Genomic DNA, 17,107 nt, shown 5'->3' with positions numbered 1-17,107 from the left:
TTTCTGGAGACAATGGAAAACATAAAGGTCCTACCGAACACCCTGATATTGGGTGATTTCAATTACCCTACTGTTAACTAGGAAAACTACTCAAGTACAAACTCCCAGGTCCAGTGCTTCCTGGAATTTATCATCTCAAATGCCCTGGATCAGCTGGTAAACTCCCCTACCAGAGGTGAAAACATATTGGACCTGGTCATCACCAGCATGGGCGTCAGATGTTCCCCACTGGAGGTCAACCCGTCACTGGTTATATCAGACCTTCAACTAATCACTCTGGATGTCCACATCACACCACCACCCCCAACCAAGGAAACCACAGTGAAAAACTTTTCTATAGCAAACTTCACCTTACTTAAGACAGAGGTGGTAAGTTTCACAGCCCCCATGCTAAAGGATAACAGTGTCCAAGATGCAGGAACCTTTACAAATGCACTCTATGAGCACCTACAAGGAGTTTAAATCTCAAAATGCACGTACTCTAAGCACTCCTGTTTGGCATACACTTCTCAGAAGTACAGGCAAACACAGGAGGACTAACCAAGTTCACCGATGCATGAACCAAGACTCACTCCCCTAAGAGAAAGAAACCAGTCTGGTGGACCCCTGCCATAAACAAGATATACAATAGAAGGAGGAAACTAGGTCAGAAAAAAAGCAAATCCCAAGAAAGAAAGACATCCCTGATCAGTATCAGTAAGAAACTAAGGTCCCTCATAAAATCATCCAAGGCTAACTTCGAAAGAAAAATAGCCAAGGATTCAAAAGATAACCACAAAGCCTTCTTTAGCTATGTCAAGAATCTAAGTGGCAACTCGCAGCTAGTGCAAAATAGCACAAAATATACTGAACCTACTGATATTGCCAACATCCTGGCATACAGATTCAGTGCAAACTTCTTCCCCCTTTCACCCCCAAAAGGGCCCACAACAATACCGGAAAAGTGTAGTGTCCCAGAAATCACAGACGCAGAGGTAAAAACAGCCCTTTCAAAAGCCAAAAGCACAGCATCAATGGGGCCAGATGGTGTCCCAGGCTGAGCCTTGCACAAACTACAGAACGAACTAACCCCCCACCTAAACACACTGTTCAACCTCAGCCTCTCCACAGGCTACATGCCACAGAATGGCGCACAGCAATGGTTATTCTGCTCCACAAAGGAGGGGCCACAACTGACCCCGGTAACTATCGCCCCATAAGCCTGAATAGCCCGGTCGGCAAAGCTATGGAGCGCATCATCATGGAACTCATTAACAAAGACATTGGGAACCTCAAAACACTTGACCTGACCCAGTTCAGCTTTGTTAAGGTTAGATCATGCCTACTAAACCTGGTTGACTTCTTTGAGACAGTCACCAAGGCCATAGATGAGGGGAAGGTGGATCACACAGTCTACCTTGACCTCTCAAAGGCTTTCATCACCATTCCCCACTCGGGAATTATAGCCTGAACATAAACCCCCTACGTCATGAGATGGGTGGCCAACTGGCTTACAGACAGAACTCACATGGTAAGAATAAAGCTCCAGGTCTGACTCTAAACCAGTCACAAGTGGTGTCCCACAAGGCTCAGTCCTGGGAGCCCTACTCTTCGGCATACACTTCTCAGAAGTACAGGCAAACACAGGAGGACTAACCAAGTTCACCAATGACTGCAAACTGGGAGCCATAATTGACTCTTCAGCTGACATGGACATTCTCCAAAAGGGCCTTACTGAGACGGACACCTGGTGTCAAAGTCATGGTCTCAAGCTAAATGCCAAAAAAATGCATAGTCATCCCATTTGGGAAAAACAAAACACCCATGAATTACCACATAGGTGGCAGCCCCCTTAATACAGAAGCGCTAATAAGAGATCTGGGGACCCAGGTAGATAGTAATCTCTCCTTTAACAATCATATTTGCCAAAGTAGTTAGGAAATCCTTCTATGTAGCCCATCTAATTACTAAAGGGTTCGTATCTAGAAATAAAGAGGTTATAGTGCCTCTCTACCCGTCACTCATCACACCCATCATACAGTACAATGCCCTATTTGGGATGTACCTCACAAGACACTTCCAACAGCTGGAAAGACCACAAAAGTACCTCACCAAGAGGATTAATGGCCTCAAACATATGGAAAAACTTGGGCTGTACTCAGTGGCATATCGCTTACTCAGAGGTGATCTCTGCCTGATTTACAAAGCCATGTCCAACTCAGAATTGATGGACATGCTTTACCTAAAGAAATCCAAGTCACTGAAAGCCACTCGCTCTAGTGAGCTAAACCTCACCACAACAATAAATAGAACATGCTGGAGGGATAGATTCCTGTAACAGGGACTCCCCATGCTTTTGAACAAAATTCCTAACTACATTAGGCAGAGCCCCTCACTAACACTCTTCAAGAGAAACCTTGACGAGTGGATGGGTAACAGAAAATACACCACTAGGATCACTTCATTGGCTCTTCTTGACAGATGCTCAGTTAATTAATCAATGGGGGGCGGTGAAAGCTGACACACTCTGGCTAGGCTTATAAATACCCTCGGGCAGATAGCCTAGTACCTACCTATGAACCTATGATGGGCAAATAAAATAAATTTGTTTCAACTTGCAAGAAACATAAGTATTAGGAATTAGATTCAGGAAGCAAGATATTGTAGATTTACAACAGAAGACAGTAACAGGATAAGTCAAATTTATATGCGATTACTGGAAAACATTTAGACTTTCATTTATGAAAAAATGACATACCTTTTGAATACTGTAGTATTAGAAAAATTAGCTTAGTGTATTTAATATGCTGATAATAATGAAAAGGAAATTATTAATATTATGTTTTCTTTGATACAGAGCACAAGACTAAACCCAGTAAACAGAGGTATAGTACATGTAGACAAAAAGGATGTTTGGGGTAAACCCTATTGTATATGCAGCATCTCTGAATTTGTATATAGCACTTAAACAGTTAAGAGAAGAAAATGAGAATTTAATCAATAAAACATTAAAGGAGAAATATGAAACAAGAATGGAGTATGATAAAAAAAATCATAAAAAAGAAAGTTTATAAATATGATGAAATAAAGTTTTACCAATAAAAAAATTATGAAAAATAAGGATATGTTTGAATGTCTGTATGTTTTGTGGAGGCTTGCTATAAAGAAATTCCCAGTGAAAACTAACATGCCTTATAAAAAAAAAAGATATGAAAGAGTAGGTAATAACTACAAAAAAGTGGAAACTGTCGAACATGTTTTTCTAAAATGTAAAAGAATTATGAACTTATAAGATAAATTAAGAAATATAAATTATTTGCATGCTATAAAGGGAACAGATAACATAATTATGGACATGAATGAATATGTTTTTATAAAGATAAAATGCAAAAAATATGTAGCTAAAATGAACTGAAGAGGGTTTAATGTGATTTGGATTATCTGGAATCGGAGTTAAATAATAAATGGAACTTAGCAGAAATATAAAAAAGATAAGAGTTTGGTTAAGGAAATTAGAGTCAGGGCCAGATAAGAAACAATGGTGTATATATATATATATATATATATATATATATATATATATATATATATATATATATATATATATATATATATATATATCTATAGTAAGTGATGAAGAATGCCCTAATCATATGTAGAAATGTAATGCTAATTGTATTGTAAACATTATAAATATGTTTTTGTAAAACAAAGGACCCCTACTCCTTATGATAGCTGTCATGGAATTATTTAAATTTACCTGAGCTACTACCAGCTCAAGCAGATGGTTCGCAGCTTAATCTTTCATGCAGAGGATGACACAGTTGGGAGTGTAGCACCCCCTTATGGTGCACTGCAGTGTTAACAATCCACCTTTCTGGTGTGGCGAGAGAACCCACAGTCTTTTGCACCAAGCATGAATGTGCAACCTGCAGTGCCAATGACTAACATTAATAACTTATTTGTGTTTGTTTGCTTGTTATCCAAGCAAGCCCACTGGACAAAAACAACCCCTTTCAGGCATGACCCAGGAGCAATGTCTGGATGTAGGATCACTTAAGGACAAAAGTTAAAGAACATTTTTTAATAAAATGATGGCACATAATGCACTGATAGTGCCCCATGGGGTGCAGCACTGTGTAAATGTACAGTCTTTTTAAATTGCAGCACACCTCACACAGCCATACAAATGGCAACTAAACTTTCAAGTAATGCAACAGCAATTGTGGGGCAAGGAAGATAGCTGTCTTAGGCACAAGTTGTTAGCACCCCCAAAAGAGATGACAATTAATCATAAGTGCAGTAGCAACAGTCATTTAAGCAACCACAGCTGCTATCATGGCTGCTTAAATAAATGTGCCTATTTACTTACTTTCAGAATTAGTGTGTGTTAATAACTGTAGCAAGGAGTAAGTGTAGTCCTTTGCTACAGTTTCAGAAAGATGTGGAGGGCACCTTTTTTGGCCCTAAACTTTGAAGGAGGTCCATAACAACTTCTGAGGATCTCTTTTATTTTTGGCCTTCTAAGTATTACAAAACATTATGCATGCCCAAGTTTCTGATCCCAACCACCTACATATTGTATAAAATTATGTCAAGAAATCCATTTCATGAGCTTTGCTTTCAGGGTGAATTTAATAACATATTTTTCTCGAATGCCTAGCAATCTGTTTATGATCTGGGGCTAATCATAAGCCTCTATAATTAATGTTTTTCATAAGGCATTATGGATGGCACACTGAAACATTGAGTAGCACTGTTGTCTCACAATGAGTGGTTCTGTGCTATGATTCGCAGCTAGAGTGACTTCTCTGTAGAGTCTGGATGTCCTCCCTGTGTTCACATGTGGTTTCGTTCTCCAGGTACTCCAGTTTCCTCCCACATCTCAAACATACAGTTGGTGGACTGGAAAATATAAATTTCTCATAAATGTGCATGTTGCGTGTGTGTGTGTGTGTGTGTGTGTGTGTGTGTGTGTGTGTGTGTGTGTGTGTGTGTGTGATATGGAAGTAAGGCTTGATGATCTATTTCTATTCCCCACTTGCCTAGAAAACTCTGGATGGCCACATCTGTTTATGGGGTTACAAAAGGTGTTAAAAGCCACTCAAAAACCTGGATAAATGGATGAAGATGTGGAAAAAACTTTCCCTTATGGACATTAGGAAGACTTCTACATTCTTCCTTCAGGTTAAAAGCACTGGGAGATATCAGAATGCATTCTATTGTACACATTTTAGCCATGCTGATAAGAATCCAACATAAGATACTGACTGCCACTCATATCTTGTCAGAATCATTAAATTGTATGTTAAACTACTTCCCATTGCAAGGAAAGGAAAAAGATCACCTCAACATAATCAGAGGCTGATTTTATACTTTAATAAAGACTGCAAAGTTAAAATACATTTTATGGAGAAGGTGCTATTTGATTAGTACAAGACACATAGGCTGAGTATGTAAAAGTGCTTAAGTCCATTTACAAATGGAAAAAATTACAAAATGGTAATTTCTCTGTGACTACTGTTTCAGTTGCAGAAAATATCTCAAAGACAGAACAGCAGTATGTAGTTAATGTCAGCCTAAAGTCTTAGATTATCTATCCAGGGAACACGTTTACAAGTTGTGACAAGTGAAAAAGACCAGTCGTTATTTATCTGGCACTGTTGAGGAGCTATATTATAAACCCATGTCTCAGATATTCTTAGAGGTTTAATATGGCAAAGGGGATGAAAAGAAGTGTTCTCCTGCAATAAAACAGATGTAACATTTCAAAGCAGTGCCGTATCTGTTTGGATTCCATTGTTAAACTGTCTGACAATTAAATTTTGCCTTTAACAATGAGGGTATTACACTACCAAAGATACCAAGATTTCTTGAAATTCTGGACTTACTGCATGACTAATCAAACTAAATAAGCAATTACTCCTTTATTTCCAAAAGAGTATTTAAGGTAGAATTGGGAAATTTTCCACCCAGTGTCTGGGACTGAAGGACTGAATGTACAACCATGTTCTGTTTCGTTATTAGTGATTGGAATGCGTGGAACAGATTCTGGACAGAACTTAGTTGGCACAGAATCTAATGCCCACAACATTTGCATCACTGATGTTTGCTTCTTAGCTTTCTGCATAATAACAGCAAGTTAAAACCAAGGATAATATGAAAAGACAATTTGCTGCACTGAAAAGGATGATATTCTGGTGTTACGTATAATTATCCAGCAGAATTAAAACACTTAGAACACGGTATTATTTTCCTTTGCCACATTAAAATGGCACTCTATCCTATAACAATGGCTACTGAGTGCCCTAAAATGACATCTTCAACCAAATGTCACATTTTCTCATACCAAGGTATTTTATGTCTATGTAATACAATATGCAGAAGGGCAATAGGCCCATCTTAACATACCACCTGCCTTGAAAGACAACCTCTATAATCAACTAAACATAACCATCTCTGAGGGCATAGCAAGTCACAGCAGCTTTTACACTGATGCGGGATATTTACATTGACAACATATATTTGACAAGGAGGAAATGGAAAGTCCTGGCTTGTTTGATTTTGTCATGGACAAACCTTATTCTTTTGAAAGATGGGCTGATTCACTACAGTGTCTACACCAGTCACGACCTATGTCTTGTGACTGCTTTATAGGCATGCACTCTAATGCATCTCTGCACTGTGTAAAGTACATCAACATGTCAACTACTAATATTTTCACAGAGCAAGTGCTTCTAATGTGTGCAGTAAGTAACCTTACCTTCCAGGAGTAGCTGGTCTTGATACATTGGTATTTTCAAACAGCTGGGCTTTTGCAGCAACTCTGAAAAGGTAAATATGAAAGTTAACAGAGTGACAAATTAATTTTCTTTCAATAAATTCAGGTTGCATACATGTTTTTTGTAACTTATGAGTGAACTGGAGTAGTAAAACAATGAATTACATGTGTAAATTCACCCAACAGTCAATCATATGAAAATAAATAAATACATCTAGGACCTACTGTTGAAGACAATGCAAATGTACATTAAAAATATCCCACAAAAACATATTGCTCAATCAACTGTGCACAAAACATACAAAAAAATAAATAAATAAATAAATAAAAGACTTCTTGTGGGGTCACTCCCCAACACCTCGAATGAAAAAAGAAGTGCCCCTGTACCCTTACGTCTTATAATCTACTCCAAGACTACTTCAGCTTGGGGTAGGGTTTATTTCCCCAGTAAAGTGATTACCTCCAATCAGAAAAGCCTCACTGCATAAAAGTCTGCACTCACAACACAGTGATTTATTCACATAACTTACTTGGGCTGAACATGACCTCTGTACACAATATACAAAGTTATCCAAGTAAACAAGAAAAACTATCAGCACACATTTTAATCAAAAAAACTGGCTAAACATACAAACTGTCCATTTTGCCAAGACATGCATTCACAGAAAATGTTTACACACACTATGGCTTGTGCTGTCTGTTGTACTACCTGTGTCCAACTCGCTTTTCCTCCAAAAGAGGACTGAGCTGTGTTTGTCATGCAGCTAATCTTATTATGAAATTACTGTGCTATATATTTCCTTCAGCTATGAGACGTCACCCTTTGATGTTATTCATACACAAGTAATCAGAAGAAAAAAAAAGTACTATTAAAGATACCCTAAAGCCTTAAGATGGCTAATAACCAGGCTATAACTTAGAAACTGCATGGACCAAAAATGTTGACCAAAAACTTTGACCACAGCAAACATAACTTTTAATGTAGGTGGGCAGGTCTTGCATTTGCTCTCTTTTAAAATCATTCTTTATCGGTATATTACACTATTGTACAACACTGTAGATTATAAAAAACACATATACCAAACAGATCTCCTGAAAGAGAGGGTTAATACTATAAGCACATGTATGTCTTCCATGCCTATCCATACTGACTTTCAGTGTTGTGCTGATGATCTGACAGCTGCTTAGCATGAAAAAAGAAATTGCCTCCATTTTTTCCAAGTAAGTGCTAAACTAAAAAATTAAACATAAAAAGAAGTTATGTCTTACCATAACATTCTATCTGTGTTGTCGATCTTCATCTGTTTTTGGTGTTTCCTCTTACACAATTTCTTCCAAGGAGGCTCCTCAGTAGGAATGTCTGGAGAGGACTCGGAAGATGCGTGACCCTTGGTTGGAATGTCTTGCATCCTTGGAGCTCACTGTCTGGGTACAGAGGTTGGTGTTAGCTCCAGGTAAGCAGGGGTCAAGGGGTGGGACTCTGGTAACACAGGGACCACCTAGGAAGTAGCGATGACCAAAGTCCTCTCCATTGCTTGAAAGGCAGGCCCCCCTTGAGAAGGGATGGGAGCACAGAACCAAGACAGAAAAACCTGCCCCGAAAGACCAACTTGCAAAGCCGGAGCCAAGAAAGGGCCCCCAGCTGGCGCAGGCCGAAGTGGTAAGGTCAGCTTCAAACAAAAAAACAAGGGTTGACTCAAACCCTCCAGACCTGACAGTGAAGGCCCGATGCCAGGGACCTGTCAGTGCCAAAGGCACTGAGACAGTCAGAACCATACCCAGAACTGAAGACAAGGACGTTGTCAGTGCTGAGGCAGTTGGAGTCTGTGTGGTTGGAGTCAACAGCCCTAAAGCCTTCGAAGAGGTCAAAGGAGGAGTATATGTACGGGTACTGGGACAGAATATCCCTTCACCAGGAGAGACAGCTGGCTGAGAAGATGGGGGAAGACCCCCAGCTGTCAGAAGCTGATCCACCAACATCACTATGTCAACTTCTGACAGACTCTTGGTGGAGCAAACTGACAATCCAGAAGGAGATTCAGGTCTCTCTATAAAGGGGCCATGAACTTGCTCTAGAAAGGGGTTGAAAGTCTCAGTCGTCAGCACCAGGGCAGAAGGTAGGAGCTGCAGAGCCGCAGGACTGATGTGGTAACTAAAGAAGCAGGCACAAACATTGGAGTCCTTACTGGAGCTGGTGTCATAGTCGGTGTCAATGGCATTGAGGTAGAGATTGATGCAGAGGACTCAGTGTGTTCCAAAATTTTCAGAACCTTAGATTTCAGTTCCGAAGAGGAACCAGCTGAAGGGTATTTATGTTTTTTAGATGTCTGTGTCGATAGAGACATCAGCACGGAACAAGCAGATTTTAAGCCAGAGGCCTGAGGAGATTGATCAGCCTTGGACAATGCTTCCTCAAAAGGGGCCTTAAGAAGCCCTTTAAGGATCAGTTTATTTCTACATTCTACCAGGGCTCCATTACTGAAGCCCTGGCAGACAGAGCATTCTAGATCAAGATGAGAAGCACCCAAACAATATATACATTTGTCATGACTATCAGAGTTCAGCATTTTTCTGCCACACTCTTGGAATTGTTTGAAACCAGTAGTTGAGTTTGACTTATCTGCCATTGTAGTAAGAAAGGCAGAAGATCAAGAAGGAAAAACTCAGAGAACACACAATCACTTACTCACAAACAGAGAAAGAATCCTGCTAGCAATGGTAGGAAAGATTACCCAACGGTAAGGAAAAACAGAAGAGGGGAAACTACCAACTATGGTAGGCAAGAAATACTAAATGGTATAGGTTAAGGGAATGAACATTCACACAATAGGAAAGGGTAGACAAGGTTCATAAATTATTATAACTTAAAGAAGACTGAAATTATTTTAAGAAAAAATGTAATATATCCTAAAAAGTACTGAGCTGTGAGAGCAAGTCGGCTGACGTGTCTTTCTATTAGAGCAGCAAATGACATCTGGGGTAATGTAGAGAGGGGCATTGTGGGCAGACTATTAGCTCGATAGATTTTGGCTGGTGCAAGCTAAATAATGGCTGCCTCCAATCAGTCAAGAATAGATGAAGATTGACAACATCAGATCAGATGTTAACCTTTAAAACACAATAAGTCACAGAATCTACCAATGGTAAGTGGATGGAATGGAAAGTTTTTTCACATATAAACTTTTCTTTTCTCTTAAATGATGGTTCTTCCTAAGGATTAGTACTGAATTTACCTGTTTTAAACCAGTTAATTCATTTTGTCATAGCTGTAACACAATAAGTGATATACAATGTAAAAAAGAAAGAGCTCCCCAAGTTTCTTCAACACCACCAAGTTTCTTTCCTAGTGGTTTGCCCACCCACTATTATAAATAAAAAACTGCAAAGCTGTGCCTTAATTACACAATGACTCGCTGGAATTTCATCAGCTAGCTAAAACTGAGTTCATCTATACATGAAACATACTATTCTACAGTTAATTTTATGGAGAATTGGATGGATGTACCTCTTTTTCAATGGATAACATTAAGGGAGTCAGGAATACAGAGCTACCAAGATGTACTGAAGGTTAATGTAGAAGTGAAGTGAAAAAGGTCTCCTTGGAAGTGGTGGTTTGACTTATTCAGATCTCAGATTAAATTTAGTAAATAAATTCCATTTAAGTGAGAAAAAAATCTATTGCAGCACACCTACACTTTTTGGAAAACTCTATCTGTAGACAAATATATATATATATATATATATATATATATATATATATATATATATATATATATTTATATATATATATATATATAATATGTATATACACACTAAGCAGTTTTGTGCCACAGAATAGAGGGTGTGTACTCTTTGTATTTTTAGATTCTGTTGTTTACTAGTAGCAAACTAGTAGTGGCACTCCTTCACCAACTGTCCAAACAAAACCTGAAAAGTGGCTGCGCAAACAGGTTTTTGCATTTAGTATTGTTTGATAAGTGGTAGTCCCTTCATAGTGGTTTGATTCAGTCCACACCATGTCTGCTAATGTGGGGGATCCTTGGTTCAATCTCCAGAAAAGGGACAGAGTTTTTCCTTCATGCTGAGCTGCTAATACGACACTAATTGATTGTTTGCAATGCATTGGATGCTTGTGTGTTTAAAATCAGTTTCAGAGACACTGAATGTAGTGGAACATGTTTTTCTCCAAATGAAGGGACGTTTCCACTGCCTTGATGCATCCATTGCATCACTGCAGCACTCATTTGAGACTTGCATCAAGGCATTTTTAGTCTGCTCCAAGATACATAACATGGCTGTGTGCAAACAGCAACAGCAGCTAGGAAATCACCAAGCAGGACTTACTATGCCTGTTGGAGCAATGGACTAGAAAAAGAACAGTCAGTCAGAGGAAGAACAGGCAGCAGCAGCGGGACTCCATGCAAGGAAGAGGTGGAAATAATACATTGCAGCACTGGCAAAGAAGAAGAATCTGGCTTCCAACTATAGGCCATAATACCAACAGAACATAACATAATGATGCATGCATTATCACATCCAGGCTATGCACGTCAGTGGATAGAGTGGCCATGCTGTGCACTAGATATTACCTTATCTACCCATGGAAGGGAGTGGGCATAGCACAGTCATCATCATTTGCAGAAAGGGAAGGGTCAGACTGAAATTTGAAAGGAAAGTTATCTTAGGTTCATAGGTTGGTACTAGGCTATTGGCCCTAGGGCCTATACAAGCCTAGCCAAGAAGGTACCCTGGCTTTCGCCACCCAAAAAAAATTATTTTCCTGTGCCCCTGTCACGTAGAGCCACAGAAGTGATCCCTGGGGTGAATTTCCTATTACCTATTCAATCATCAAGATTTTTCTTGAAGAGTGCCAATGAGGAGCTCTGTTTGACACAGATAGGTAGTCTGTTCCAGAGTATGGTAAGTCTCTGGGAAAGGAATCTATACCTTCAGCATGTTCTGTTTATTGTGGTGACAAGGTTTAGGTCCCTAGAGCGTGTAGCTCAGAGGGATTGGGATTTATTTAAGTGGAGTATGTCCAACAGCTCTGGGTTTGACATAGCTTTGTATGTTAGGCAGAGATCGTCTCTGAGTAGGCGATATGCGACGGAGTAAAGCTGGAGTCTTTTGACATGGTCTGCGTACGGCATCTGTTTGAGGCTAGTAATCCCCTTTGTGAGGTATTTCTGCTCCTTTCCAGTTGTTCTAGATGTCTTGTGAGGTAAATACCAAAAGGGGCGTTGTACTTTATAACGGGTCTAATGAGTGATGAGTAGAGGGGAACAATGACCTCTTTTTCTCTGGATGAGAAACCTTTTGTGATGAGGTGTGCCACGTAGAAGGATTCCCTGACCACTGTGGCGATGTGATTATCAAAGGAGAGACTACTGTCCACCTGTGTCCCAATGTCTCTTATCACACTTTCAGTGTTAAGTAGACTACTGCCTATGTGGTAGTTCCTGGGTACAGAGTTTTTACCAAAGGGGATGACAATGCACTTTTTGGCATTGAGCTTGAGGCCATGGCTTTGACACCAGGCATCTGTCTCAGTGAGGCCCTTTTGTAGGATGTCCACATCATTAGGAGTTTTGATTATGACTCCTAGTTTGCAGTCATCTGCAAACTTAGTTAGCCAAAGATCTTTTGTGTCAGCATGTACTTCAGAGAAGTAGACACCAAACAGGAGAGAACCAAGGACTGAAGCCTGTGGTACTCCACTTGTCACTGGTCTGAAGTCTGATTTGGAATCTGCTACTTTCACAGTGTGAATTATGTCAATAAGCCAGTTGGCATCCCATCTTGTGACATAGGGATTTATACCTAGCTTAGTGAGTTCATCTATAATTCCAGAGTGGGGGATGGTGTCGAACACTTTGGCGAGATCTAGATAGGCTGTGTGAACCACCTTATTCTCATCTATGGCTTTCGTGACTGCTTCAAAGAAGTCTATCAGGTTTAGGAGACATGATCTGCGTTTTACAAACCCGAACTGTATGGGGTCCAGAGTTTGGAGATATCCAATGTCTTTGTTTATGAGTTCCATGATGATACACTCCATGGCCTTGCAGACCAGGCTTGTCAGGCTAATGGGTTGGTAGTTCCCAGGGTCTATCGTAGCTCCCCCTTTGTGGAGTGGGATAACCATCATGGTGCGCCATTCAATTGGCACAAAGCCTGAGGTGAGGCTATGACTGAACATGGTACTTAGGTGGGGTGCCAGTTCATTCTGTAGTTCATGTAGAAGGCAGCCTGGGATGTTGTCCGGGCCCATGGATGCTGTGTTCTTGGCTTTGGAGAGTGAGGTTTTTACCTGTGCAGCCATGGTTACAGGAAATTTGCATTCTTCCCATATAGAGATGGGCCCTGTAAAGTTAGCACTGAACCTATCTGCCAGGATGTTGGCAATATCAGTTGGTTCTGTATATTTAGTGTCATTGTGTTGTAACTCAGAGAAGATCTGAGTGCTGCCGTTGAGATTCTTGACATAGCTAGAGAATGCTTTGTGGTTGTCTTTAGAATCAGTGGTGATTTTGTTTTCATAACTAGCTTTGGAGGATTTTATGAGGGATCTCAGCTTCTTACTGAGGCTGATCAGGGAGATTTTACTCTTTTTTGCAACAGTTTCTTTCTTCTGTTGTAGAGTTTGTTTATGGCAGAAGACCACCAGATTGGCTTCCTCTTTTGGAGGATAGCATCTTGGTTCTTTTAGGGATAGCACGATCCATGCACTCATGTAAGTGCTTATAAAGTGCATTTGTGTAGGATTCAGCAGTCGTACTTCTATTGTCCATCTGCATGGGTGCCATGAAGTTTGCCACTTCTGTCTTCAGAAGCGTGAAGTTGGCTTTGGAGAAATTTTTTACAGTTGTTTTCCTAATGGGGGGTGGGAGTGAGATGTGGATGTCTAGGGTGATTAGCTTGTGGTCGGATCTGACCAATGAGGAATTGACCTCTGATGTGGAACACCGGTCGCCCATGTTGGTAATGACCAGGTCTAGGATATTTTTGTCCAAGGTGGGGGTGTAGATAAGTTGATCCAAGGTGTTGGAATTGATGAATTCCAGAAAACGTTGAGCAAAAGAGTTGGTACATGAGTAGTTTTTCCAGTTAATGGTGGGGTAGTTGAAATCACCCATTATTAGGGTGTTGGGTTGTACCCAATATTTTCCAGTGTATCAAGAAAAGAGGAGTGGGAATCCTGAGGCATGGTGGGGGGTCTGTAGCAAGCTACAATCTAGATTGTGGTCTTGCCCAGAGTAAGTTGAACTTGGATAATCTCAAATGTATTATGCTGAGCAACTAGCTTGGAGGTGTGGATATCCTTAATGAATATGGACACGCCTCCTCCTTTAGTGTTTCTGTCCGGGTTAGGTGGCCAAAAGGTGTGGTATGAATTATAGCCTAGTAATGCAGGGGTGCTCTCTGGAGCTTTGAACCAGGTCTCTGTCACTGCACAGATGTCGATGTTCTCCATTTTAAGGAGTGCCTCGAGTGAGTGCATTTTGAGGTTTAGACTTCTAGCATTGAGTAGCATTACCCTCAGATTTTGCTTGCTTGTACCTGTTATGGTAGTGAATTTGTCATTTGAACCTTGCCTAAAAAGGCACTATAGGGGTGGCAAGAGCCTTTGCCAGTATCCGGAATCCCAAGGGCAACAGTTGCAGGCCATCTCTGGCAAAGCATCATGGTCTGTCGATCATGTCATCCCAGGCAGACAGATACTGGATTCCCTTAGAATGACACCAGAAGCTTAGCCAATTGTTGAAGTCAATAATTTTGTCCTTGTACTGTGGTATCATTCTGGGTGATGGCAGGATGCTACTCAGGGCTAGGGTCATACCTGCCTGGGCTACAAGATCGGACAGCTCCTCCATGTCTCTTTTCATGTAGCCCAGGGAGGTACGTCTCAGGTCATTCACACGAACACAGACAATGATAGAGTCATATTTGTACTTGTTGTGGAGTGACCTGAGTGCATGCATTATGTGGCAGAGCCTGACACCCGACAGGCAGCTGACAGTAACTTTCTCCTTGTTTGTTTAGCCTGGTGAGTGGAACATCAGTGTGCCTGACTATAGAGTCACCTATGACTAGAGTGTTGGGCACGTTATGCCTTATGGGCTGTAGTTGAGTGGCACATTGAGTATGTGGTCTATGTGTAATTTGGTTTGTGTTGGGGGGGTGGAGGCAGCTTGCATTTCTGTTTTGGAGGTCTTGGTTGTTTGGGCAGATTTTTATTGAGAGCCTCCGCGAATGTAGCCGTGTGTTTTGGTGGTGTAGGTTTTGAGGGACTATGCGATGTGTGTGGTGTGGTGCAAGTGTTTACCTTCTCCTCTTGACTGTCTAGCCCAGTCTTCAGTGAAGAGAGCTTTGCTTCCAGTTTGGCTATATAAGTGCATCATTCACAGGTCATAATGATGGGTGGTAGGAGGAGGGGTTTGTCTTTGTACATGAGGCAATTGCCGCATTGCCCCAAGATGCCCAGATTCATCAGTTAGACAGGAGAAAACACTGGGAGCTGACCTTTAGACATGCCTGGATAGGTGCTTATTTATTAAGTACTAAAAACTGTTTTCCTCTAGACAAGTGAGGAAAGTTGAGTGCTGTAGTAATTTGTAGCTTATTTAGTGCTTACAATGAGTTCTGAACAAGTGCTGAGCTGAAAGAAACAGATTTGAGTACTAAAACTAAAAAGCTGGCTAGTTGCAAGGGAAAATTTGAAGAGCAGACTTTATGGCACCAGGAATAGTTTAACCCTAATTAAGCGGGAGGGGGGGGTGCTCAGGAGCTTGCAAATAGTCCTGGATACAGCAAATCTGTATCTGGACTAGACTTGTTACAGGAAAAGGGTGAAACAAGCTTAGAATGGGGGGGGGTGCTCAGGAGCTTGCAAACAGTCCTGGATACAGCAAATCTGTATCTGGACTAGACTTTTTCAGTAAAGTGGAAATGGAGAAAGCTGGAACAGAAGTTAATTCAAGGTTAAGAATCTGAGTGGGTTGGCCTTCACAAATGTTCTCTATTAGATTGAATGAACTAATGACACTAGACTGGGAGGAGTGTCACAGATCACATCACAGATGGGCGGGCAACTGCAAAGCCACTAAGTACAAGAACACCACAACACAAGGGACGGTGGGTGGGAAACTATTATAGCGTCTAGCTGTGGCCACTAAATGAACTATTACATCTCCTAGCTGTAGCCACTAAATTAACATTTTAAACAGATCAAGGAGCAAGCAGACTCTAGAGAATGCTTTTAACTGAAAACAGACTAGACTAGAACACAGAATCCTCAAAAAATAAAAAATGCACAGAAAAACTCGGATAGAGCACTCACAAACAGAAAATACAACTCTCAGTAGGAAAAAGCAGTTTACAGTTAAGTAATTCAGTAAACATGCAATTAGAGTAATGAAACAGTATCTAGCAATGAAAAATACAGTTAAACAGTATAAAACAGTACATAAATGCAGTGAAACAGTAAAAAAGCTTTATAACAGTGCAAAATGTAGTAGATTAACTGTATAGCACAATTATAAGCATTTCAGAAGTGCAGTTCAGTGAAATAAGTGTAAGAAATAACTTATCCTGCTCTTGGAATCTTAATGAATTTCTGCGTAGTTTCAATAATGAATTACCATCCACAGCCTGATAAATACAAGCATAACCTATTCCAGACACAGGGTTTATATACCAGTAAGGATGGAAGAGTTAGAAGAGCAAATTACTACTCAGTCCTATTAGCTCCTGCTATTACCCAATCACTCATACTACAGAAGGTAAGGAGACCCTGTTACTCTCAACAATAAGGAAGACAGACTATACGCAGGAAATGGCTGCCAGAAACACAGGAAACGCAAACAAAACTACCAGACCTTGACAGCAACAGGCCTCTATCAAGATACGCCACCTGAGCAGAACGCAGAAACCTCACTTTAAATGCATAGAAAGAACACTCACAAAGAGAAAATACAAGTCTCAGTATGAAAAAGCAGTTTACAATTTACAGACTGAGGATCATGGGAGATGGATGTGGTAGCAAATCAGTCTGGTAGCAAGCTGTGGGGAATCAGGGATCAAGTCCTGCAGTGGCAGAACTGGGATAACATGTTGCAAGTGCAATGTAAACTGTGGTAGAATGTGGCTGAAGATTTTCATTAAAAGGATGATGGAGAAAAATTTGAGCATGTGCATGCACCATGACAGGGTGCCCCAATTTGATACCCAAAAGATATATTGTATTCATGGCCCTCATGATGCTCCTGAGTAGTTGTGGTATTCCTTCTGTCCACTTGGAATACTGATAGTGTACAGGATTAAGAGCATGTGGTCTGGTAACATGTC

The 17,107-nt window shown here is 40.6% G+C and overlaps 1 protein-coding gene across 1 annotated transcript in view; it reads right to left on the bottom strand.

Moving 5' to 3' along the window:
- ARHGAP42 (Rho GTPase activating protein 42) overlaps positions 1–17,107 on the bottom strand; it is a 1,340,395-nt gene that overhangs the window by 249,852 nt on the left and 1,073,436 nt on the right. The window contains exon 22 of the mRNA XM_044071941.1: positions 6,743–6,805. Within this exon, the coding sequence (XP_043927876.1) occupies positions 6,743–6,805 (63 nt within the window). The remainder of the gene's footprint in view (positions 1–6,742; positions 6,806–17,107) is intronic.

Source organism: Protopterus annectens, chromosome 5.part0 (assembly GCF_019279795.1).
Source record: "Protopterus annectens isolate FY-2018-M chromosome 5.part0, PAN1.0, whole genome shotgun sequence".
Classification (NCBI taxonomy): domain Eukaryota; kingdom Metazoa; phylum Chordata; order Ceratodontiformes; family Protopteridae; genus Protopterus; species Protopterus annectens.
Note: the sequence above shows the minus strand (reverse complement) of the source record. Positions and strands in the feature narration are given on the sequence as shown.